At 37.3% G+C, this 27,380-nt stretch overlaps 1 protein-coding gene across 1 annotated transcript in view; it reads left to right on the forward strand.

Moving 5' to 3' along the window:
- Nucleotides 1-27,380, forward strand: part of GPC6 (glypican 6) — a 220,850-nt gene that overhangs the window by 10,322 nt on the left and 183,148 nt on the right. Inside the window, exon 2 of the mRNA XM_027884269.1 lies at nt 8,902-9,067. Coding sequence (XP_027740070.1) covers nt 8,902-9,067 — 166 coding nt within the window. The remainder of the gene's footprint in view (nt 1-8,901; nt 9,068-27,380) is intronic.

A 27,380-nucleotide genomic window follows, 5' to 3' on the forward strand; every position in this document is an offset into this window, starting at 1 on the left:
CATGAGGCTGGAAGAAATGAACACACTCCTTTTTTAGTGAGATGCAGTTTTGGTTTTTTCTCTGGGAAGAAAGCAGAGTAATTACTTTTTATTAAGAGAGTATCTTAAAGTCGATGTTCCAGAAGAGATTTGAAAGCCTAACAGTTCTGAGATTCCTCCCTTGTTTCTGTGTAATAGAAAACTTCTCATCTTCTGGGAGTGGATGGAAGACATTATTTCAGAGATTTTTCACCTTAGCGTTGCCCTTGAAATGATAGGAAAGTAACAGATGGAATCCGTACCTCAAATTCTGTTTAATGTGTGGTTACTCTAAAAACAGATGAGAATGATAAATATTTTTCCACAAAGTTTCAGGGCAAATTTTTCAGCTCAATATTATCTCATGGTATTTAAATCCCCATATCCTGGAGTATTTTCTCAGCTTGCGGTATTTTAAGTCAAAGAAATTTTTGTTTCCACCCAGTTTGTTTGAATTTAACTACGTCTCTGACAGGTAAAGTGGGATTTAGGAAAATTTTAATATTTACATCTGAGTGCTCAAATATTTTATTTTGTAAAAAAAATAAGTTTACTTTAGAAGATCATTCAGAAATTAATCAAGAGATTTAAAAAATAGCCCTACACAAAATATCTTGTCACTGCTGCTTTTCAAGTGGTTTTCTAAATTTAGATTTTCTTTATTGAGGTCATCTGATAAGTAATTTTCCCAGTTTCCCAAAAATAGGAGAAGCTACTCTTTTCCTCTGTAAATAGAGCTTTAGTCTCACTCAAGTAAACATCTGAGTGCTTTATCCTTGTGGTTTTTTGCTCTTGACCTCTCTAGGGAAATTATGAAATTCCACAAATCATCTCTCCAACAGTTATTTATTGTTTGATGTAGAGGCCCATGCTTAGAGACATCCAGTCATTATTTTCATATAGCCATTTTCAAAATTGCATGTCATGATAACTTAGGCAAATTATAGATGAGAGTGATACTTCTAGGAAGTGTTGAAAAATTCTGATGCTAAACTTTTAGGGTTTTATCTATTTAAATTCCTTTAAAAATTGCTTGTAAGGTTTTTGGTTTTGCATCTGTAAAATGGAGGAGCAATATTAGTCCACCTTCAAGAACTATACACCTACTGGAACACAGGAGACATGAGGAAATAAGTATGAAAAATGCCTCAAATTTTAATAGGTGTTAGAAAGAAAGGCAGTTACCATATTTCTCATAGTTTCAAAGTCATGGATACTGGAAAAGGACAATGAACAAGAACAATGGCTAAGAGTTCCTCTTCTCTCTTAATGTTGCATAGTTTGTATCAGATAGTAACTATGCAATTTCTTTTGTTACATTTTAAAACTTCTCTAGGGTTCAACTATATTACCTTAAGTTTTTTCTAATACTTTAATGAACATGTTGAACTATACATTATATGTTTTCTGTAAAAATATTTTCTTGGATATAGAAATATTAAAATTACCATGTTTTATATCATTAAATTCTTGAGATATACTATTCCAGAATTGTGGGAATATTGCAGCTATTTAAGTGGTTGTAGTTTTTTATTTTGATATAATTCAAGCACAAAGTCAAAGGCACTAGTACAAAGCTGCAGTACTCAAACCAGGTCTTCTAGCTTTCAGTCATCTGGGATGCTATGAATTGTTAAAGAGATAGCTATTTTTATCTTTAGAAGGTTAGTAATTGACTAGGTTTTTGGTTGAAATAAGCAAATATTCTCAAATTGACCCTCTACAACATAAATTACCGAGTATGGCTGATGCAGTACTTCCATTTTTATATCAGATTGTGCTATAAAAGCAGTGAACTAAGGACTTAACATATAATCAGAAGTACTTCAATAGAGCATCAAAAATCTTATTAATATTTCTATGTAGTTCTAATTGGATACAAACAGACATAATTTCAGCTGAAATCTGCTGAAAAGAACTTCCTTGGTGCCTTGACTATTAAGTGAAATCATCAGTAACACATGAAAACAGGTAAAATATGGGCAAGGAGAAAAATTAATCCCTCGGATCCAACAGTTAGCAAATCTAGAATGAGCAAAAGGAGCAAACCCATCATTACTAGTAAGCTTTACCTGCTTTTCTCAGTATTAAAAACAAACAACAACAAAAATCAATAGGGAGTAATTGTAACATCCTGAGAAGGTAATGTCAAATCCATATGGCAAAAATTAGTGAGTGATTGGGCTGGAGTTTAGTCTTTATACTGAAGTTAATTAAAGAGGAAATGAAAGAAAAAAGGACCTGTAGCTTTTAGGATAGATATATGATCCCAAGGTTTGTAGTAATCTTGTGTAGCCCATAAAGTGTGTTTCAAGTTGGATCTTGGTTACATGACTGTTATGAGGGGGGTTTTAAATAATGGTTTTGTTTCCTCAGTTCTAACAAGTTGAATGCAATAATCAGAAATTCTTAATTAGAATTCTTTCTTCTTCCTTCTCTTCTGAAATCACAAGCATGAATCTCTAATCTTTTAATTCCATTTGATTTTAATCAGAATATTTTATGGAACTGCTAGAATTAGACTAGGAGGAGAGTGTTTGGATGGTAAGCCCTAGAACTGTACCATGAAGTTGTCCTCAGATACATTAGCTTTTTGGTAGAAGAATGTGGGGAGGCTTTTTGGTAGAAGAATGTGGGGAGACTTTTTGGAGTTAGTCAAGACATTCCAATATATGCAAGTTAAAACTCAGACCTGGTCACATACATAAGCATTTTATTACATAAGGATGGTGAAGGGATTTAAGGGGAAGCTGTATGAGGAGTGGATGACGTCTCTTGGTTTGTTCAGCCTGGAAAAGAGGAGACTGAGGGAAGACCCCATTGCAGTTACAACTTCTTCATGAGGGGAAGAGGAGGGGCACATGCAGATCTCTTCACTGTTGTGACCAGTGACAGGACCTGAGGAAATGGCATGAAACTTAAGGGAGGTTTAGGTTGGCTATCAGGAAAGTTTTTCACCCAGAAAGTGGTTGGGCTCTGGAACAGCTCCCAAGGGAAGTGATCACAGCACCAAGCATGTCTGAGTTCAGGAACCATTTGGACAACATTCTCAGGCACATGGTGTGATTCTTGGGGCGTCCTGCACAGGACCAGGAGATGGACTCAGTGATCCTGATCCTTTCCAAATCAACATATTCTGAGATTCTACAGTTCTAGTCCTCTGTAAACTCTTGAGATAACTAGGTTGTGAATAAAATTATGCATGGGAAACTTACTCATTTTTCTGTCAGTAAGCTGTAGATGGACTACACAGAGATCCAAAAAATAATTTAAGGATGCCAGTGCCTTAGTTTCTCAGACAATGCACCATGCCTGTGCAGGACACACATCAGCTTGCTGAGTGGGAAGCTGGATGATTTAGCCAGCACTCAAGTGTTGAAGACAGAGATTCCTTTCAAAATTCTCTCCAGTCATGGTGCATTAACATGGGATTGCAGGAATATACCTCACCCTCATCTTGAGCACCAAATGGGAAGGAAGTAGAAGCTTCCATTTTTTATCCAGCAGTCTGGTAATGCATTCATAAAGTTTATAAAAAATAAAATATCATCTTCTTCTCCTTCACAACTATGGCTTGTTCTAGAGGTATTTTTAAAGAGCATCTACATCCTTGGCCAATTGGATAAAAATTGATTGCTTCCTCCCAGCAGTTTCCCCCACAAGATTTTCATGCTAAGGGAGTCACTCATGTTTGCAAATGGGAAGAGTTCCTTTGGGTGCATAGGAAACATCTCTGTCCCTTGATGTGGTCTCAGTTTTGATTCATTTTGCTCATATTTGACAAATTTTATTTTATGCCAAGAAATTACAGTATTTGGACCTAAGTATGGATTTATTCTGTGAGTCTAGATACATTAAATATAACTTTAGAAGAACAACCCTACTTTATTACAAGGCAATATATACCAATGGTAAGAAATCTCCTCTAAATAAAAGCAGAGAAACCGCATGTTGTGTTTGATCCCTCTAAAGGTGACCATTTGTTTAGTCAGTTTGTGTGATCTTTTATAAAAAGATTTATGTTCATATCTGGCAAAGCCAAGGATTTTGATTATAAAACCAGGTCGAATACATAACAAAGCAGCCTGTAAATGCGGTATTACAAGAGAGTACAATTTCCTGGCTTTTACCCAAAGAAGTTCTCTCCTCAATTATTTATATTTGCAAGTTCACCATTGCAAAATCTGTCTTTTAGATGAAATGATATTCCTCTTAGAACTTCTGAAGGGGGAAAACAAGTGTTTGGTAATGAAGCCATTAAAAATATTGCTTTTGGGGGTTTTTGCATGTATGCAAAAGCATGCATTTAGGTAAAGCTGGAGCTGTCAGAAAATATTACAAAATGCAGTAACGTAACATGTACTGCACCTAGTAGGCTCAATCAAAGCTTAGAAAGGCACTTTTCTGATGTGCTATATTCCACTTAGGCTTACACTAAAATGAAGCTGTCCCAATGAGTCAGGGACACAGCATTACTCCTCTATAGCAGTTTCCCCACTTATGTCATTCAGTGTGATCAGATTGATTTATGGTTTACATAAGGACTAGCTATTTCTAAACTTTAAAGTCTATGCAAATTTCTCTTCTGTGACCATAATGGAGCCAGTTGCAATGTATTTTAAAAGACAAAAGAGAAAAAAAGTCAAGCCATATTTGTCCACAGATGTTAGTTACGGAAAAAAACACTGAAACTTCTGAGCTGAGGAACAGCTCTCCTCAGCAAACGCAGGTTTTGAATACTTCTGAATGAAATTAATATCTGCTTTTTGGTGGTCTGCAGGAATGTATTTAGGTGTGAGATACTCTGAATTTTATATTTTTTTTAAGATGAAAATGAGAAATGGGCTTTGAAAATGCATTTCATTTGCCAACAGCAAGAAAGTAGTTGAAAATCAACTTTCTGCAATAATCTCCAGATTTCACAAGTTCATAGTTTTCTGAAATACTCACACTCTAAACTAAATATTTTTTATGTTTGGGTTCTTACCAAGATTTCAGAATCTTAGAGCAAAATTTGATTATTTTTTGCATGAAGGATAATTCAGCTGTTGTTGAGGGAGGAAAAAGATCTGTCAGTATTCTTTGAAAATAAAGGTACAGAAAAAACAGCTGAAGCTGAAAACTGAAACTTGACTGCTCAGTGAAGGCTGGGTTCAGAAAGGCACTTAACTGCTGTAACAAAGCACTTAAATTAGCCGTAAGACTTCCAAAGTAGCTGCACTATTGGTACAATTTGGGCACCTAAAGGTACATCATTATTGCTAAGTGACAGGTGACTATGGAGCAAGATTGAGAACAGGACTCATCCCATGCTCAGGTCACAGCTTAATTGTTAGCCATCCTCTCAGATGTGTTTTGGACGTCTCCGTCTCACTCTCTCCATTCAGTGCACTGTTGGCAAGACAAAGAGTTCCTCCAGAGATCTACATGAAGATATCTGTCTTGGTTTGTACCCCTCCCTTCTTTCCAACACAGAGCCAAAGCACTATCAAACCTCCTGTCTCACTTCAACACGCAACATTATACTTAGATTCCTTTTACTCCCATTGCTTACACTACTGACTCCTGTTATTCCAAACACTTTGAGCTGAAAAATAACCACACAAAATATTGTGTATTTAAGTCACTCAGGCACTAAGTAGGACCCAGAGGAATGTAGTGCTAGATACTGTGTAGTAGTATGGGATGTGGCCAGCTCGTAGCAGAAGGTGGTAGCAGCAAGCAAAGTGAATGTAAGCCAGAAAAGACAGCATGTGTGCTTGTATTTTATGTCACCAGCATGGCATATTCTGAAATCAAGATCTGCAGCATCCAGCTTGATCAGCAAGGATCTATTTGAATTTGTCTTTGTCCGAGGATGATGTAGTTATGTCAGATGCTGATATAGATATGTCAGAGACTTCTGTAGAAACTTTCTCCATCTGCTTTCTGCTTGGACCTATCGCTTGGCCTCTTCTCTTAAAAACTGATTACTTCTCTCCAAACATAAGCAAGGCACCTTTCTTTCTTGTAAAATGCTGGTTATGATATCACCATTTTGTATGGGGAATATTAAAACATTTAGACAAGATAAGAGACATCCTGGTCCTACTCAATCTTTTTTGCATAGTTAGAATTTATCCTGACTGCTTCATAGTGGATTGTGTCTGGAAGTACTCTGGTTAAAGCAATTCTATAACGTGACAAGAATTCAAGATTCACAGGGCCTGTGTAAGTAGGTATTCTAACTGGCCTTTTAGGGTCCTGTCCTAGCAGACTGGGGATATGATCTGGACCTCTGGCAGACTAAGATATGATAGTTTCCTCTCAGACTGCACTTGTTATAAAATAAGGCTCACATAAATATTGATGATATTGTTTTACACAAATATAATATAAAGGCAGGGAATATATAATATAAAGACAGAGACTGTCTTCGCTCTTCTAGGTATGTTTTTCAAGAATTAAATGTGTGAATTCCAGCTGAACTTAGGGGTCAACTAGGTGCAGACAACTTGGTGTTGACAAGACTTCTGGAACTGGGAAGACACATAATTTTAAGCATGACAGGAACTTTGCTGTTGAAACTCTCAGGGCCCACAGATAGAAATGTCTCTGGCTTTAAGCAGCAATTTCACTTTAACTTTTAATATTCCTTTGTTGACCATAAATATATGTATTCTGGATACTTGTCTTTTTGTAAAAATTGACGTGTTCTAGGTTTGGAGATACAAAACAGTTGGATAAATTACTCTAGAAAGTAGTTCTGATTGGTGGAAATAATAAAGTTCAGTTCTTCTTGAATTTAGATTTTTTTGAGTTTAATAGGGTGAAAGTTCCCCCTGGTGCTTCTTCTAACTTGTGAGTCATTCATAGCATCATTCTTCCCCATAGATTCTCTGATATCTGTGAGGAACTGACCTCATCTTTCACCCTTTTCCCCAATAAAGGCAATAATAGAGCCTCTCTCCTCTTCTTCACTCAGCTGTCTATTTCAAAAAAAAAACATGTGCTGACACCTGAAGTGCTCAGTCAAATTTGACTGAAACTGGCTGACAGTTCAAAAGCTATTGGAAAAGGATGGATAAATATACCTTCACATGCACCTTCAGTGTTATGCTAGTAAAGTGCGTTTTCTGAGGAAACTAAGGCAAAAATCCTTTTTGAGCATACTCAGAAGCCTCTGCTGTATCTCATAACAGAACCATTTTCATGTAAAAATGTCCTGTGTAAAGACTATGTTCTTCATAGTTCTCTGAAAATCAAGGATTTAACATCAAAAATGAAGAAACAAATTCCAGAGGAAAAGAAGTACAATTTTAGTATAATCCTGATAATATAAACCACATCAGTAACTTTAGCCTGTACCACTATAGTGCAAAATCTGATTCATGCTTTCAGCACAAGCTGCCATGATTATAGAAAAACAGCTTAATCCCTTCAAATTCATATTAGAAGTGTTGCATTTATTCATAAACCAACAGAATGAATGAAAGGAGTGCCACTGCTTTGGAATCTCCTGTCCAGGAATTTTGAAATCACTGAGGAATCTGTAGCCCTTTTTCATTGCTCTAGATTGTGACTCCACCATGAGAAACTTGTGCTCCTCTGCACCATGGCAAGATGTTATTGTGAGTAGTACCTAGTGTGCACTTTTAATCCAAATTAGAAACTCTGGCCTGAAAATGTACATTGTACTACTACATATAACTTTAAAAGTCTCAGGTGGAACATTTAAATATGAAAGAGAGCAACAAAATAATATTTACCTGACTTACCTGGTCAAATGTGACCAATTTTTTGATTTAAATTTAGATATCGAGGATTCAGTGGATGTCTTCCAGAAGATGATTAATCCTACCCTTCAAGAGGTGGGATAAACACCCAAAAAGGACCTCTTTCTCTTCATTGAACATGAAAGGCACATTGTTGAATAGATGCCCAGCATTTTGATGACTAAAAAAGATGAGATAAAGGATCATTACAAATAATGAAGTCTTACTCAAAAACCTTTCCCCAACCACCATGTTCCTTCTCCAGGAAGTCCATACCATTCTAGAGCATAGTGTAACACCTACTGCTAAAAATTTATATTTACACACTACTTCCTTCTGTCAACCATGCCCACCGTTAAAAAATTAGACTAAAACTCCTAAATTCATTGGGTGTCTTTCCATTGTCTCTGTTGTCTCTTTTAAGTTCACCATGTGCAGAAACCTGTCATGCTGATATGTAAATGGCAATGCATTAGACTGCTGTCTATAATGCTTTTTGTCACTTGAGATGTTGGAAGCATGCAAAACTCAAACCAAACCAAACCAAAACAAGAAAACACCAAACCCTGTCTGATCTCTGTATGAAATTTTCTGAGAAAACTGAAGGGTATTTTAATCTGAAAACAGAATGATATCCCTTTGTCACGGTGCAGTTCTGAATAATTTTATAAAAATTTTTAAGATTATCCTGGATTTATCGTGCTTTGATAAAGAGATTTTAATCCAATGATGATGTGACTGGCAGTTCCAGCCTACATAGGAAGAGTGAGAAGTCGCCTCAGGATCCTCCACATTAGGATCAGTCAGTTACTATCCAGCTGATTCCCTGGATGTTTTTCCTTTACTTTTCAGTAGATTTTGTGTGGGAGGGCTGGGGAGACAAGCACTGCCATCAGTAGGGAAGTGTTGATTTTTGCATTCCTGAAAGTCACTGCTGTGCTAAATGAAGATAATTGGCAGGAATCGATTAGACTCATAAGAGAGTGTTATTAAGGGTTGAGCTCTTTTCACAAATTGCCCCTTCTGCACTTATTGCTTGAGAGACATAATCTCAGCGATCCCGAAATTCACAGAACAGGAGATTGATTTCCTCCTTTTTCTTTTTCTTTCCCCACCTTAAACTCTGCAGGTCAGTCCCACCCCAGGGTGCATCCGGGCGTTAATGAAGATGTTGTACTGCCCTTACTGCAGAGGACTTCCCACTGTGAAACCTTGCAACAACTATTGCCTCAATGTAATGAAGGGCTGCCTAGCAAATCAGGCTGATTTGGATACTGAGTGGAATCTGTTCATAGGTAAGAAGAGTTTAAATATTAGTGGAAGGAAATGCTGGTAATAGCAAATGACTGCTGAGTTCTGTGAGGTTAGAAGACACTGTTGGTCAGTATTTGGAATGAAGCAACTGCAGATGCACCTCACTTTCTAACTGACCCTCCTGGCTTGCATTAAGAAATAACTGTTTGCCCTGCCCTGAGCCAGTCATGTTTAGTATTTCATATTTCAAAAGGAATGGTGTGGTGCTACGGCTTCTGAGCTGAATTATTAAGTGCTGTGTGAAATGTCGAGAAAGATTTGGTTGAGGATTTGATAACAAGCTTAACGTGGAAGAAATAGTATGTATTACAACTGAAAACTAGGCTCTTGCAAGCTGAGAAGATAATAACATTGTGTAACATCCAGTCAACATAAATCACAACAGATGCTGTTCTTAATTCTGGTAGTATATTGGCAAAAATCTTTAAAAGTTACATACATGAGAAATTATTAATTCCTCATTCTTACTTAAAATATGTCAATGTCTCCCTTTCAGTGTACTGCATAGAAAGTACCAAACACAATTAAATGTTAGAATGGCGCATAGATGATAAGAGTTTTAAGTTGCTTTTGGTGATAGGATGACAGGATAGGATGAGGAATTAGACTAGGATAATGATAATATAGAAAGAACAGAAACAGCTAGTTACACCAGTCACTAATGAGCATTATAGTTTAGACTGGATTTCAGGAAAATTAATACAGTTGGAAAAAAATGAGACAAAACTTTATTGTGACTGAAGAAAGGAAATGTTATTTTCTACTTTGGAAAGATAAAACACAGCAATCTCGTTCTGCTGAATTTCAAACCCCACTGACCAATGTGACTTTGAAAATTTGACTCTGACTCATTCATGGATTTTTGCTTTACTCAGCAGGGCGAGATGGATAGGGAGAAGAAAACAGGATGAAAAATGAATCAGAGTATGAAATGTGAAAATGAGCATTGAGTATGCTATAAAAATAGCATGCAAACAACAATATAAAACAAATGATGCATGTACCTATGCCTTCCCAGTACCTTGTACTAGTTAAAGAAGTCGACATCACAAACCATGCTGTATGGAGGGATACCCATGGGATTACTGGTATGAAAAGGAGAGTCCGATCATCATCAGAAAGCTAAGTGGGAACTGATGGGAAAACAAGGCTGACCTATTAGAGACATTGCATAAACTACTTTCCCTTTGTCATTAAAGAATAAGCAAGAGCTGAAATGTAACTAATTCCAATCAAAGAAAATAATCTCGGCTTTTAGAAAAAAACAAACCAAACATTTGAACTAAAATAAATGACAGAGCTTTTATTAAGTCAAGCACATGTTTAAATGAAAAGCTGGAAGGTAAGGTTTCAGGTCTTAAGAGAACATTTCATTCTCTGGCACTTTAAATTCAGTAAGAGTGCTGGGCAGGGTGAGGTATGTGTTGGAAAGTGTGGAAATGCTTACAGACTTAGACTTTCAGAGTCTTTGATGCAGAGCTCTTGTCTTCGTCAATGTCTTTCAGGTTTTGATTTTTCTTGCTCTCAGAAAAGAAAAACTGCAAGAAACTGTACATTATGTTAAAACATAGTCCTAATTTATTAAATACTATGTCAAGCAGGCTGCTATGCGATTATCCCTGCAGGTCAGCGATGACAAGGCGGTATACTGTATAAATACATCAAATCATATTTCCTTTCTTCTAACTATACAGCTTCCCCTCTATAACTTTATGGGGAAGAGAATAGAGGAGGAACAGAGATTTTCATGTGTTTGGAAAAGGTAGGCTGTTTTATCCCATTTTTCAGGCCTCTGACAGCTTTGTTGAAGAAGAGGGTCCTTCCTTTATGAAAGATTGAAATGAGGCAAGTTGTCTTTGTCTCTGACAGCTGTCAGAGGCTTTCTAATAACAAATCCAATTCCCTTAGTGGTAAACCCAACAAAACTTCTACTCACTGAATTAAAACGAACAGCAGCACTTTACAGCACCACTGAGCTATGAAAGATTGGAAATTATGCATGAGCAGTTTTTATCCCTGTTCCGATACTAGGAACCATGCACTAGGAAAAAAAAAAAAAAAGGTAATTTTGTGCACTAACAGTCTCTGCGTAGGCAGAAATCCCAAATGGTAGTGCTTATTCATACACAAGATAGTTTTGTTTAGCTCATAATCTGTGCATTGCAAAATAGTTTTGCTTAGTTCATAATCTGTGCATTGTAAGACCGTTTTGGCAAAAGTTGGTACTAGGAGAAAACTCTCAGATATGTTTGTCAGTAACTAAATCATGTAGTTTGGACTGCATGTCCTGGTCTTGTTGTGTAGTTACTGCAGTGGTCCAGCAACAGCCAAAATCTGCAAGTGAGGAGTAGCAGAGGAAAGTAAATAGGCTGTCTCACAACAGGATGTGTTGCATGTTTCATCTAGTTTATAAATATAGAAGTCAGGACTGAAATCACATATATATAGCACTAATAAATCTTGCCTTTACTTTCAAAGCTAGGGATAGTGGGACAGCTTCCCCTAAACATCTGGTCCTTTCCAAGATTTTATAGACTGTGAAAATTGGTAAGAGGTGAAACAGCTGCAGCAGCATGACATATGGTTTATTATATATTTCCTGTTTGTGTCACCTTAAAGTCTGTGTCCTTTTTGTGTATTGTTTCATTATAGGCTTTTTGTATTTAGTTGCCTTCATTATTACACAATAAAAGCCAAATGTAGCATGTCTTATTGTAGCAGATCCTCTGCAACTCAGAATTTTGCCTGAGAAAGGAAGAAAAATACATAATATCATAATTACAAAACTGTAATGAATAAGTGGTCCTTCCAGGTATCTGTATGAAACATTAAAGAGATATTTAAAAGTAAAGCTGCCACACTGATTTTGAAAATGTATATTTCGGCAAAGCTTGCTTTTGAAGTTTTGCCTGTTAGTTTACCTATCATAATCTCCTTCGTACCAGTCTCAAGCAAATTTAGCAAATGCAAGAAAAAAAGAATGAATGGAAGAGCTGTACCGCTGATGAAGGAGACTGCCTGAGGGCGGAGCCGTCTGATTCTGTGGAATGGGGAAAAGGGGATTTTCTCTGTCTCACTGCCCAACAGATATAGTCAAATTATACTTTTCTCCATGGAGCTATACCAATTAACAGCAATAAGGATGAGGGATCCCACTGTTCAGTCTGTCACAGAAACACAGAAGAGATAGATAAAGCTATTCCCACTTACAGAAATTCAAACCCGTATATCTTAGGGAATTACAATAAAATTTAACAATACTGTTACTCCTCTTTCTCTTGCTAACCTGCATTTCAGTCCATGTTTATATCTTAATATTCTTTTATTTTTCTTAATCTTAGCTTTCCCTACAGCTGATCATTTATTTCCCTTTAATTTCTCTTTTCTCAAGCAGAAATGTCAGTTGCAGAACGAGCCCACCTAAGTGGACACCACACTTTCTCTTGGTGCCTTTCATTCAGCTGCAGAATCAATACCCATAAAAAGATTATTTCCCTGGAAGCAAGTACATCTCATTCTGACAGCTGCCTTAATCACAGGTTCAGTATAGCAAAGAGGCCATAAGGCATTTGGTTTTTTTGGGATTTGTTTTACAGTTAGCATTGGAGTTAACTTTCTTCTGTCCTGAGGAAAAAAACATAGGTGATACTAAATATGAAAATCTAGCAAGACTGTGAGCCAAATATGATAATCCTTACCTAAGCAACTGACCACAACAGAAGAGTAAAAGTCTGGGTAGTAGTTTTAATCATATCAGTTACTCTATTTGAACTTTGTTTTTTGCAGACATGTAAAGTAATCCATAAATGCTTTGTTTCTGTAGTTAGTGACAAGATGTAATGAATGTGTAGTAGTGTGGCAGTGCAATTCATGGAGGTTTGGCACTGCATGTCTATTTATAACAGCAGAAAATATAAGTCCTTTTTTTCTCCCCTAGGACTTTTTCAATGATAAATCAGACTCATCTTAATCTTAACCCTATGTTTTAAAAGATGGGAGATTGTGGAAAACACTTCAGAAGTTGTCCAGTAGCAGAAATGTGGAAATAACAATGATTCTGACAGCTCAGGATTGCATCTCTGTGTGGAAAAGAGCCAAGGGAATCCTGCGCTAGTTTGTGTCCACAGTTGTCCTTCTGCTTAGACTGGAAAGAAGGTCACTTTGCTATCAGTGTATTCAACACTTGACAAGTTCTATAGTGTAGTAAAGGCAGATCAGCATGTGGTGTGTTCTCACTGCAGTATGCAAGGCCTGCAAGGCTGGCATCCATGCTCAGAGAGCCAGAGGCATCTTTTACTGCCACCATCCTGCTAGGCTTCAGCCAGAGAAGAAAATCATACCTGAAAGGCTTCAGCAAAAGCTCCTCCTTTCAGTGCTGAAGTTATTTCACTTATTGTAATTACAGCAGCTCTGCATTACTAATAAACTTTCTTCTTCTTGTGCTTTAAGAATCTCTTTTTTCTTCCCATCAGTATGACCCACACACTGATCTTAGGAGATCTCCTGAGGCAGAGTATACCATGCAGTCTCACTTAGAGCAACTAGACCATTTTAAGTAAAACTCCCCCCCAAAACCTTAGCTACTTACTCCTAGTGAAAGCTTTAGTGCTGAAAATATGCAAGCAGTTTTATTTACTGCTTTCAAAAGTCCTCAGGTTTCTGTGTTTTCTCTCTTTTGTGCGCAAGCACAAGGATAAACATTTTCCTTCATAAGGCCCCCTAGATCTGACTTTTTGTAATGGCTTATGACAAGAATAACTGCGGTCTTCAAGACTCACTTTGGTTCATAGGAAAATCAGTCTAGAATTGCAATAGCAATCTTGTACTATATTCTTGTGCTTGTGTATACAGCTACTGTTAGGAAATACAGCCATATATGTGTAGGCAACTACATTTTAGGTTCATGAAAATGAGGAACATCTGATATGTATTGAGATAATATTCAAAACAGATTCTTTCTCTAAAGTGTACAGCACAGAATTGTAGAATCATAGAATGTTAAGGGTTTGAAAGGACTTTAAAGATCATCTAGTCCCAACCCCCTCTGCCATGGAGAGGAATACCTCACACTAGACCAGGTTGCTCATGGGCTTATCCAACCTGGCGTGAACACTACCAGGATTGGTGCATCCACAGCCTCCCTTGGCACCCTGTTCCAGTGTCTCACCACACTCACAGTAAAGAATTACTCCCTAATATCTAATCTAAATTTCCCCACTTTCAATTTATACCCATTACTCCCTGTCCTATTGCTACAGTTTCTGACAAAGAGTCCTTCTCTGGCTTCTCTGTGGGCCCCTTCAGATACTGAAAGGTTGCAATGTCTCCACACAACCTTCCCTTCTCCAGGCTGACCAGACCCAACTTTCTCAACCTGTCTTTGTTGGGGAGGTGCTCCAGTGCTCTTATCAATTTCCTGGCCCTTCTCTGGACTTGCTGCAGCAGTTCCATGTCCTTATGCTGTAGCCCTGTACACAGCACGCCAGGTGGGGCCTCAACAGAGCAGAAGGACAGAATCACCTTTTTTGACCACACTCCTTTTGATGCAGCCCAGGACACTGTTGGCTTCCTGGGCTGCAAACACACACTGCTGTCTCATGTTGAGTTTTTTGCCAACCATCATCCCTGCCGTTCCCCACAGGACTGCTCTTAATCATTTCTCTGACCAACCTGTAGGTGTGCCTGAGATTGCTGTGACCCAGGTTACACTTTGCTTTGTTGAACTTCACGAGGTTTGCATTGGTCCACCTCTCAAGCCTGCCAAGGTCCCTCTGGATGGCATCCCTTCCCTCCAGTGTGTAAACCAACCACAATGCACAGCTTAATGTCATTAGTGAACTTGCTGAGACTGCACTCAATCCCACTGTCCATGTTGCTGGCAAAGATACCAAACAGTATCGCCCCAGTACCGACCCCTGAGGGACACCACTCATCACTGTCTCCACGGGGACAATGAGCCATTGACTGCAACTCTTTGTGTGCAGCCATCCAGCCAGTTCTTTATCCATTGAGGGGTTCGTCCATCAAATGCATGTCTCCTCAGTTTAGAGGCAAGGATGTCCTGCAGGACATGTGTGTCAAATGGTCAAACACTTTGCCTCAGTTACGGTAGATGGTATCGGTTGCTCTGTCCCTATCCACTAATGCTGTAGCCCCATCATACAATGTCACCAAATTTGTCAGGCATGATTTCCACTTTGTAAAGCAATGTTGGCTGTTACCAATCACCTCTTTGTTTTCCATGTGCCTTAGCTTAGTTTCCAGCACATGTACTGGTTCCCCAGCAGGCAGCCATAGGAGACAATTAATGTCCCCCTTTCTGCTCCTTGCCTTAGCTTTTATATCTCAGCTGATGTCATATGGTCTGGAATATCCCTTTGGTCAGTTTGGGTCAGCTGGCCTAGCTGCATCCCCTCCCAGGACCTTGCCCTCAATTGAGGAAGGAATGTTACAGTGCTGATGCTCAGCAGTAGACAAAACACTGGTGTGTTATCAACACCCTTCTAGCTGCCAATGCAAAGCACAGCACTGTGAGGGCTACCATGGGTAAATGAACACCATCTCATCTCAATAAAATTTCATAGGCTAAAGGCAGTCTACCTTGCATTCTACCTGAATGAAAGTTATCATGACACCTCCAGTGAAACTATCTTTGCCAAACGTTGGAATGAAAATAAGGAAAATTTTCTTAACCTAATGCTTTTCATCTTTTCTAGCCATTTCTTAGGGAAACATTTTTGCCTCCAGAGTTGCAGAAGTAAGATTTTAAGTCTCTTGTCTGTACAGACTGTAGTAGTTATTATTATATACCAGTGTCTGTTCCCTTAATTGAAATTTCAGGGTTTGGTGACTGGCTCTAAGGGTTTTGGTCCCCATTGTGATTATATACAAATAAATGGAATCCCTAGTTTAGAATTATTTTTTCCCACTTTAGCTTATGTTTTGCAAAAGCAAGAGAAAATAAGTAGAGCACTCTGTTGTGTGACTGAACTGCAAATTTAGTTGCTCAGAAGCTAAGAACAAACAGATTTGCAGATGTAAATCTAATGTTGTTTATCAAAAAAACCCTTTAGCATGCTTCAGACCCATCAATCTCCCCAAAGCATAGGTAGCGTACATGAAGGAATCTGAAGTGCTACTAAAAACACAGACTTAACATCATAAAACAATTATGTCAGTTCAGGTTAAAAATATGTAATTTTACAAATGAAAAGTTAACTTGACAATGCCTAATTAAAGGATTGCAGTACTATACTTTTGGAATTCTCTAATATGCAGGAGCCTTCATGATCCTATTTTTCCCTCTTGTTTTCCAGAAATAGTAGAATCACTGCCCACAATTTAAATACAATACCAAGATCTAATGGCTCATAGTATTTAGGAGCAGCCCTGAAAAAAAAAATGCAACATCACTTATCGATGATGAAGGAATGGGACTGCACATACACTTTTCAGTTTTCAGGATTATCCACAGATCTCTCTCTGCATTCCCCTTTTATTAACCCCTTCAGGTAAACAGCACCTGGTGTTGACATTCAGTCACATAGAATTCCCAAGACTTTGGTGACCTGATGTTTTGATTTCACACATTCACCCACTATCATTCTGTAATTGTTTTTAATCATGGTATAAACCATGCACACTATCATGCAGACCATTAAGCGGTTTTTCCTCTTTGAGAACACAGCACTCTATCAAAACATGGTCAAGGCCAAAACAGTCCTTTTTGATCCTAATTAACTGAATGCAGATGCTGCTGTTTATCTTGTTCCCACAATCACCATTCAGGGAGGTAAACAATTTGATGAAGAGGGGAACTGTGTTTCCCTACTGTTTCTCTTACCTCAGAAGTATAAAGGATATGCAACCTGGGCATGTAATTCCTCAGATGGTAATGAATTCAGTCTGAGAGTAGCTCTCTGAAGTTGTGGTACTGCCAGCAGGATGCAAATAGCACCAGTACTTGCCTGCTGCTTAAATCTCTGTGCCTTCCCCTGGGGCAATACAAATTCTTACAAGCAGCTCACAGCATCCATTACCCCATATATTTGCTTCAGGATGTGTCAGTGAAGAAGGGGATTCCCTTCTGTTGGAAGGACTATGAGTATCTTGTGCTCTGGTTAGTGGCTTAAGAGGGCTGAGACTCTTTTGGCTTGATCTTGACAGTGACACCACTGACAGCTTATTACTAGGGGGATGCATCCTGGAAGGATGCTAATGGCTTCACTCAGAGTGACTCTTGAAAACTGCAGCTCCTGAAGAAGGGCTGTGGATATCTGAAGATGCAGATATTTAGCGGAAGGATAGCAGCAGACTTCTTGAGCCCCTAAACTTTGATGTGACTTATGGAAATGAAGTATAGGGATTAACTATGCCATTTTCTTTAAGGCTAGAAAGATATTAGTATATGTGTAACACAATGCCAATCATCATTTCATGTGACATTTAGAAATACAGGATCACATTCAGCCATTCTAGAATTCTGTCTTTGGCATCCATACACAATTGTCTTGAACTGAATGATTTCTCCATTGGTAGGAAAAAGCTTCTCAAAACTTAAAGTGGTATGAGAGCCACTCACTCAGCATTTTCATTGGGCATAACAGAGCCCTGTATTGACTGCAGCACTTAGATGCTCCAGCTTCTTTGGAAAATAAGGTAGATCAGCACTGTCAAAAAAGTTTAAAAGACTTTATAATGAAACCATTGGACCCAAATGATGAGTTTTTAGTTCCATTTTCATTCCTCATCTCCTACTCCTCACATCATTTTACATCAAAGGGAAATGTCTGTCTAGTACACATGAGCACAGTTTGGAAGTTGCATAAAATAGTAAATTTTTCTGCACATTCAGGGGAAGTGCTGTGGAAGCTGTTTTGCCACTGCTCTTAAAATGCTATAAATTAACACAAGGAGCCCACATAGGATACCTCAAGAAACTGGAAAATATGCTAATTGTTTATTTCTCTAGTACTGTGTGGTTCTGTTGTTGTTATTATTATTTTGAACTTTTCCAAGTCCATAGCTATGCCCTCTCAAGGAACTTCTTGCTTCTAGGAGTACATAAAACACTGCTGCTCTTTCTGTCATAGGTTACCATGTATATTAGCACCTGAAAAGAGTTTTCTCTTCCGTGGAGGATTTGATCTCTCAATTAATTGCATTTATGTAGAGCTGAATCCCTGTTTACCTGTAGTGATATCCCTCAGGAATTCACTGTGCTGATCTCCCTGTTTCACAAGCCAGGGACCAGATGGAAAATACTGTGCCTCTCACCGGATCTGTTTTCCCTCCTGATTTGGGGGATTTGAGACAGCAGATCTCTCTGGCATATGACTATGAGTGGAGCCCACATGGAGACTGAAGAACTTGGCCATGCTCTTACAATTCAGTTACCTCAAAGACCTACTTTGATGCAGTTGTGGGAGTTTTTTAAGGAGTACAAATCCAAATGAAGAACATGTGACTTCTTTAATTTTACCCAAGCAGAAGAGTTTAAATATAATTTTAATTGGTTTGAACTTTCTACTTTGGTTTTGCTTAATTAAGGCAATGCTGCATTACACTAGGAAGGGAGAAAATGATGTTATTTCTAAAAACATATCTTCAGTTACGTCATCATTTGACCTGGTCAGTATTGATAAGCTTGACATAATCTAAATTCTATGTTTTACAAATACTCCTATTTTTAAGGGAACAAATAATTATCCAGTAATTAGAATGTTGCCCAGATGAGTACTGACAGTTTTGTTTTAACTTTTTTTTCTCTCCGTCCATTTTTTCTGCATTTTATTTCTGCTTGTATTCAGCTGTATTTAAGACTATATATCTAAGGAAAGTATTTTTTTGCACCATGACACACTTCTATACTTTTAAAATATTTGTCTTGGAATCTGCATCTATTTTACAAAACTGCATAAATAGGAAACAGTTTTCATATTTAAAAAATAACCTTTAAACTCTATATAATATACACTATATCATATATTGAATGATCTGGTAGAATGATTTACCAACTATTTCAGAGTCACTAAACTTCACAGTACAAACAAATGCCAAATTATGTTCTCCATTATTCAGATAAATGTAATGGAGAGATGCATGTAACTCAGAGCAAATTTGTTCCACAAGAAGTAACCTCCTTATCTTACTACTATCAAACACTTGGTTACATCTGAAGATACTTTGCTGTGTTTATTATACAATATCAATAAAAAAATTATCCCTTACCACAATGATGACAAAGTAAAATTGACATTGATTTGCTTTGTATTAGAACTTTGAGCCATTGCTTGTTGAAGGCTAATCTGTTTCTGATAATATCTTGGGCAGTATATTATCTATTTAGAGTCACATAGTTCTTTGTGAAATACAGAAACAAAGTAGTATTGGCAACCCACCTTAATTTCTCCTTACAAGTAAATCCTAGCTCTGCACATGAACAATACACACATACACACACACACACACACACACACACACAAACACATACACAAAGCGATTTTGGATTGTAAATAATCTGCCAAATTCAATTAATGAGAAACTTGTGGGTTTCTTAGAATCATTTCCTTATTCCTTTTTAGTCCTTTGATTTCAGAGAATTTTCAATTTTACATTTACTGAAGACTAAAAACTGAAACCAAGACTCTTTAAAGGAATTCAGATGTGTAGACAATCTCATATCACTAAGTTTTCTTTACTTTTCAACTGCTTTTGCAGATTCTTTTTTGAGCCATACATATATTATCCTATACTGCCAAAAGCTCCAAACATTTTTAGCAGTATAGAAAAACCTACTCAAATGTATAACTTTGTATGGATTTTATATATTATAATTTTTATATATATCATATATATTACATATGTTCCTTAAAGTAAACAAAATGTTCTTTTTTTTCTAATGAAGCCACTTATATATACAAGGACAAAGATTACACTCTGTCAACATTCTTGTTTCTAAAAGACTTTTTTAAAATAAGCTGATAGAAAAGAGTAAATAGTGGTCAGCTGGGCTATAAATTTCTTCTGACTTGGCAAAGAGACTGTGATAAAGATCCCTACTCAGAACCCATATTAGTGCCAGATTTAGTAGAGCAAAGATTTAAAACCACTAGAGAGATTAGAATTTTAGTAAAACAGAAGATTCAGGAAATAATTATTTCTTTTTGATAAGGGTCCTATGGACTTCCTTCTTGAAATATGTCAACCCTCCATCTCTTCTTGTAAAGACATTTTTTTCAGACAAAGGAATTATTAGAAAAAAAAACATAGATTTTATTTTTTTTTCCTCTATTCTTTCTACCTTACTATTTCTGTAGTCAAGAGAACTAGTTTGATGCAGAGTGCTATGACAAAGCTGGTATGGTCAAAATTCATTGAGCATTTTTGCAAGAGTGAAATCTAAAATTGTTCTGATGCACTGGGGAAATTCCAATGTGTTTAGAAGGTAATATGAAAAACTCAGCTCTTATATTTCTGGTTTCTCTGTGTTATTCAGTGTCACCTGTCCTGTAATATAACATTCAACATCCCTAAATGCCATTTATATTGCAAGTTCACCTATGGGAGTTTAAACTCCCATGACATGTATTTTTCATTTAGTCACCAGAACTTTTCCTCTCCGGTAGGAGCTCACCTTCATGATATCACACTTCAATTTACAGCAGTTAAGAGCCTTTTTATCTGTCTTTTCCTGTTAACTCCTGAAGTACAGATAACTATGTAGGAGAAATAGCAGCTTGAAAAATAAAGAATGCATTTTTACTTCCACTGGATATTTGTTGCTGACCTCAAAAGAGAGTCCAATTTTTCAACTAAGCACTGCATCTCACTGTGATGTGAAATGAGATGAAGGTCAGTCTTCAATTTCAGTGTGCAAGCTACAGCAGCATCTTGCACTTAGTTCGACTGTAGAATGAGATGAAAATCATCACTAAAACAAACAATTCACTGTGGAGAATTGACAGTGCCAAAAAGGCAAGAAGTTACCCTGAGCATGGGGCAATAAAACTTAGAGGGCTCACAAGCCCCTAACTTGGAATTTCATAGTTGAAATGGTACAGAGGGTCTTCCAGTAGATTTAGCTGTTCTACTAAAACCTGTAGGATCATATCCACTGGACTTTAGTTATACTTCAGCATCAGTATTTTAATGCACGAGTAAAAGGAAGCTGATAAACAGGCGATAGGCTGGAACTACTGTATAGATATAGGAACGGGAGTGACAGTTCTGGCCCCACACAGCTACAATTTGTGATTTGTCTTTCATTTGGACCCTCAAAAGAAGGCACTTATATATTTGTTATGAGAAACTAAAAATTAATCCATGAATGTTTTTTCAGTTGAAATTTTGTTGATATCTGCAGTGCTGAAGACATACTTTAAATCAGGTTCTCCTCTTTGTACTGCATTTAGTATTTGATAGCTTTTCATAACAATTCAAAAATTATTGTGTTTCTTTTCTACTTTATTCTGTGAGTTTTTCTGTAAGGAAAACCCTTCTGTGAGAGTCATGAAAAATGGCTACTCCAAGTTATACTGATGGCTAGAACCACATTTTGGTAACATGAAAATCTTTTATTCCAGATATTAATGACTGACATTCTCATTTTAGCATGTTGAATGCACTCAGATAAATCACTTCTAAATTATTAGACAGCTTTGAGTCTTCTCATAATATTTAGTTTGATGTTCTTGCCCATATAAATTATTATATTCTTACAGTATCTTTAAATCTTTTATTGATATAAATGCATATTTTATTTGGGGTTTTTAAGTGCAACTGCTAGAAAAATACCTATAGAACCTAGTGATCTGACTGATGTGTGGTTTGAAGAGTCTATATACAAATTAATATTTTAAAAATTAAAAATAATCAAAATTATGGTAATATGTTAGTGCTTTTTTAAGAAGCCTCTGAAATTTCAAAATGTGATCAAACTTTTCCATAAAATCCTAATCCAAGTACAATAAGTTATTCAGGTTGAAATCAGGAGGAAGAGCATGGCAGAACTTTACCTGATGCAAATAGTTTACTAATAGAAATATGGAAGTGAACAAACATGATGATCTCATTCCACTGTTATTGAATATATCTCTAAAAAAGTAATTTTGAAATTATTTCACTCTGTCAAGCCATTTGTTACTGAAAGATGAGCAAAGCAAGTATTTATTTTTCTTTGTGTAGAAGCACTTGCAAGCTCCCCAACTCTCATTCAGTTCAGAAAAATGAAAGTCTATCAGTTCTAGCATGTGGGAAGATTTATCTTCCCTTTCCAAAAAAAAAAAAGAAAAAAAATTGATAATTAGAGTATCTTGGTATATAGGCCATGAAGTCTAAAGCAGAAAGTCCAGTGCATGGGGCAAGGGTAGTCTTGCATAATGTTTCAAGTTGGATTCACATTTTTTTGAAATCTGGCAATATTTAACCCAAGCATAAGCCAGACAGAGCTGACATAAAAATACTTCTCTTCCAATCTTCCCTGTTGCTGTTGTCCAAGGAGAACAGGCTACAAGGCACAACCTCTAGATGGCTATTCTTTACAGGGAAAGAAACCATCAAATCAACATAAATTGCACTCTTTGGACAATAAGTGATCTCAGAGGGAAACAAAAGGTTACAAATAGCTTTTTCCAAAGCACATGACTCTGAATTCTAATTTTCATTTTCTCTTCATTTCACACTTATTTCATTTGGCCCAAATAGTGTTATAGGTCCAAATTGTGTAAAGAATTGTGACTTTATAGTATTCTGTAAGTGATAAGAACTCAGTCCTTTTCAGCTGATGCCACTATACGCCATTTCATTGGTGGTGTTTGAGGTTTTTTTTCCAGTTGTGCTCACCTCTTAGTTTTTTAGCATGCAAAGCATGTTGCACACAGGAGTCTTGTATTATAGCTTAATCAGCTTTGTAGGATATGTGTTTCTACTTGCCACAATTCATCACTTATTGTTCCAAAAACATTCTATTTTGTTGTCACTTTCACCTCTGTGGACTTCAGAAACAAATGTTTAAACTGCAAAGCACTGCATTTGCTACAGCTGAAAATAATCAACATTTATGAGGAGGGATAATACATCTTACAATTTTTAGGTTGGTCACAAAATCTCTGTGTTATCAGAAGTCTTTTTGTTCAGTTTTTTAAGTGTTTCTCTATAAATCTACACCAAGTTTGAGAGACCTGGAAATACCATACAAAATAAATAGTTCTACCTAAAATCAGTCTTCATTTATCTCTCGTGTTGTTTGAGTATTCCATCTCAGTTTATTTGCAGACTTTTTATTTAACATCTTTTTCTTGGAAACTGACTCTCAATATACCCTACACATATCTGTTATACAAGAGATGAGAAACACTCAGATCTCTGACTTACTGTATTTCAGGAGGATTTTTTGAGAGAAGGAGGGTAGATTTTCGGAGAATTTTCCCTCCAGCTCAGGGTAGACTGAAAGACCTTCAGGCATAAATGTATTACTCCAACTACTGAAGATCCCTAATGCGAACATGAAAAAACTAATTAGTTTTTCCTGTAGACCAAATTGCTTTTCAATCTTTTTAAAAATACACTCTTTAAAATAAAAAGTAAAAATGGTATTGAATTAGTAGTTACTGGATATGCAGTCTCTGAGTTTCATTATTTTATACTGAAATTCTATTGAAATTAATAGAATAAATAACTGCTATATTGCCATAGAACTCCTTACAGAAGAGTTAGAATTCAGGGCAAATGGGTTAGGAATGAAATACCTTATTTTCAATGGAAGGTGAGCAGCTATTCAGTTTCCTTCATTTGAGTCTGAATTCCATAGCTATTCAAAGCTTTGGTTATCTATCAGATTCCTTTAATTTATACAGACACAGATAATATAGAAAATTCCTTTTGTTCAATTTCTTTTGGATGACTTAAGTATTTCTCTGAAGCATATAAAACAAGCCCACCATATTCAAACAATTGAATAGGACCTTATTCAAGAAAAAGTAGGAGAATTTAGATAGGGTATGTGAAAGGTAAGAGAAAGGTATAGGGTTTGCTATTCCACCATATATACATGGATGCATTTTATTTATATTTCTTATTTAGTGAATGAAAGGGTGTGGGAGCTGAGTGAGTTCCCAGGAGTGTGTTATGAAACATTTTAATTAACAGAATTTAAGAATGTTAAAATGTTCTTACATTAAAAAGCTGTATTTAAGCAGGGGCAGCAAACTGGTGCTTGAAGAATAGCAGCTGTATTTGTTTATTTGGGGGAAATGGCAGAAATGCCTTCATAGATTTTAGAGAAGGGCCAGGAATATGAATGGGCAGCATCCCAGCCAAAATATCTTTTTACAATATTACTATTTGAAAGGAATAATGATTCAACACTGCAAGTAGTATGTCTCACCTTTTAGTGAGTCAAAGAAACACAGAGCGATTAAAAAAAAGGCCTTTGGAAAACAGTTTTTTCTTTACCATTGGCCAGCAGAACAACAGGTTTCATCCGGTTTTCCTAATAGGTAAGCTAGGAAATTTTCGCAGTGCTTATGGAGTCATGTGGATGATCAGATGGAGCACCTGGATTAACACAAAGTATCTTCTAATTATTGCAGTAACTTGTGGGGTGAATTGCTGACATTTGGGAATGCTATAATGACCTACACATTTCTTCCCACTATTTGAACATTAAATGGGAGATTGTTTGCCTAGTGAGAGTGACATCTTTTTTATCAACGCGTCAATTCCCACAACAGCTTCCTGGAGTAAGGGTGTTTATATGGATTGAAAATTCAGGTCACATCAAAAACACTTTATTACTAAATGAGCAGTAAACACAGATATCAATAAGATGCTTTGCCAAATGTTTTTACTGCAGTTAAGGTGCAACTGAAGCTTTATTTAGTTTAGGTACTAAAATCTGGTTTACATACTAATTGCAGTATATAATGGCACAGAATTGAGTCTAGATTTGCTGTCTGTTTTCCCTGAGCTCTCAAGTGAGTCTTGTAACCTGTACTGACCTCACTGATGGCCCTGTCACATCTATTACTTCTGAAGCTAGAGTGGATATTTCCAAGTAGAATGCCATCTTCTCTCTTCCTACAGAGACTGAAGGAGTGGGTTAATTTCCTTTTTTTAAGGAAAGAAATGTAGAGGCAAGAAGAGATGTTGAATAAGAGTCTTAATCTGTTTGATTTCCCATATGTACAATTCCTGCAGGTATAAACCTGAAAAGAGATTAATTATCACAGTTTAGGGCTTATGTACTAATAAAGTGCTACTAAGACATCTCAAAAACCCCAGAGTGATTCAGACTCTGTGTCTACATCACTGACTTCCCATCTGAAAAGGCTAATTCAATTCCCAGTTTTTAAGGCCATAATTTTTAGATTTTAATGTACACTCGGAGAAGTTATCATGACTATCTGAAATTTCACATAAATATGGATAATTTTGCCTCTAGGAAGTTCTTACCTAAGACAGCTCAAATTATTTGTTTCTCTGCAGAAACTCACTGTGTATGTGATATCTGTAGCGGTGATCCAAAAGAGCACAGAAATCAAATAATGCAGATCTCACAGGCTCTGAGCAGCTGCTGACCAATGAAGATGGCACCCAGGCATTGCAGTAGATGTGCATTTTTACATGCTTTTTATGCAGAATTCTGAACATTGACTGAAGATGTGGCTTCATTATTAGCTGACCTAAGTTCATCTGAGCTAAAGCTGCTTCAGAAAAGAGTGATACCAGACACACTTCCTTGCACTTTCCTGTGTTTTAGTCACAGCACTGGGGGCCAGAGAGCTGATCTTTTTGAGAACCACTTCTTTCTTTTCTGTTTTTAAAATGAATGTGCTTAGCTGAGTTTGTTCTCTGATTTGTCTCACTCTGTCACCCAGTGAGTTCTGGCCCCATGGCAAAGAAGGGGATGTGTGGTGAGCTAGAAGACATCTTAATAAACAATGGAGGAACATCCTAAGATGCTCTGTGCTCTGAATTCTGTGTGTTAGTTATCCTCATTTATAACCAAAACTCCCCTAGATTTTTATTTAAAACTTTTTAATCCTTTTTGCTCACAATGAGCAAGACCCTTCTAAGGAATTTCACTGCAGTGAGGTGTAGTCACAGCCCAGTCACCTTTTGACATTCAGGAGTCAACACAATATCTAGAAACTAACAAGTGATCTCACTCAGAGGAGACCAAGAGAGCCTGAAAGCCTTTTCCTGAGGGTCCTGCTGTGTGAAGAAACAAGGATCTGCCACTGCTGTTACTACTTTCTCATATGGGGGGGGCAATTGGGGCTGGAGCCACGTTTTGTCTTAAGCATATGGAGTGGAAAGGTGTGACAGAAAACAGTTCTAGTCCTTTGAAGGCAGCATTTGAGCAAGCTACATTTGGGAATTGCTCTCTGGTCATGCTTTCACATTTGGCACCCATCCTTCTTAAGCCAGTTAAGGCAATCCCCATAGGGCAGCCAGCTATGTCATTGTACCACTGCACCATCAGCAGCGCCCTGATCTTGAGATTCTCCACACAGACTAACTGTACTGCCAACACAGAACAGGGAGAGGCAGCATGGTGAAAATGTGCCAGTAGGAAGGGAGGGTGTCAGAGAGAGAAAAAGAGCTCCCTGGGCCAGTTATATCAGCCAGGCTGTGATTTAAGAGATTAGTTTTATGCTACAGAGAGATGAAACTATGGGCAGCTTCCATGAACAGGTCAGTCACATTTCTGTCCTCGTCATGTGTTTCTGCTGTGCCTTTTCCAGCAGAATTGGGATAGGCCTCAGCTATCTGAACTAACTCATATGCCACAATATCACCTTATGGCAGGAATAAATAATTCAGGACAAGAAGTGGAATGCTAATTTCATCTTCATCAGTAGATTTTTAGGTGCATTTAGAAGGAACGTTCCTAAGGTGAAGTGTTCCAAGAAGGCTGAGCCAGTCTAAGAGCTGGAAGCTCCTGAAAGCAGAGATCTCATTCCCAGTCATGTGGTCCTTCTGCTTCCCTTCTCCTGACCTACTTCCCAGCTTTCTTCAGACTACTAATCTGGTCAAAAATGAACAATGAGGGGAAAAGTTGCTTGAAATTCTCAGCCAGAGTAGTGAGCAGCATCAACTCAAGGAATGGATATCTCAAGTAGAAATGCTGACTTTACATGAAATCTCTGAGGTCACCATTACTGAAGAAGTGTCTTGACACTTATTTCTTCTCCATCTCTTGGACCCCATGTGGCTTCTATGTGCACTGATTCCTTTGCACTCAGTTTGATGCTGATGGCATGTTTTTCTGAACAGGACCATTACCTGAGC

This window comes from Empidonax traillii, unplaced genomic scaffold (assembly GCF_003031625.1).
Source record: "Empidonax traillii isolate 1590-97213 ecotype Southwest subspecies unplaced genomic scaffold, ASM303162v1 scaffold141:size962631, whole genome shotgun sequence".
Lineage (NCBI taxonomy): Eukaryota > Metazoa > Chordata > Aves > Passeriformes > Tyrannidae > Empidonax > Empidonax traillii.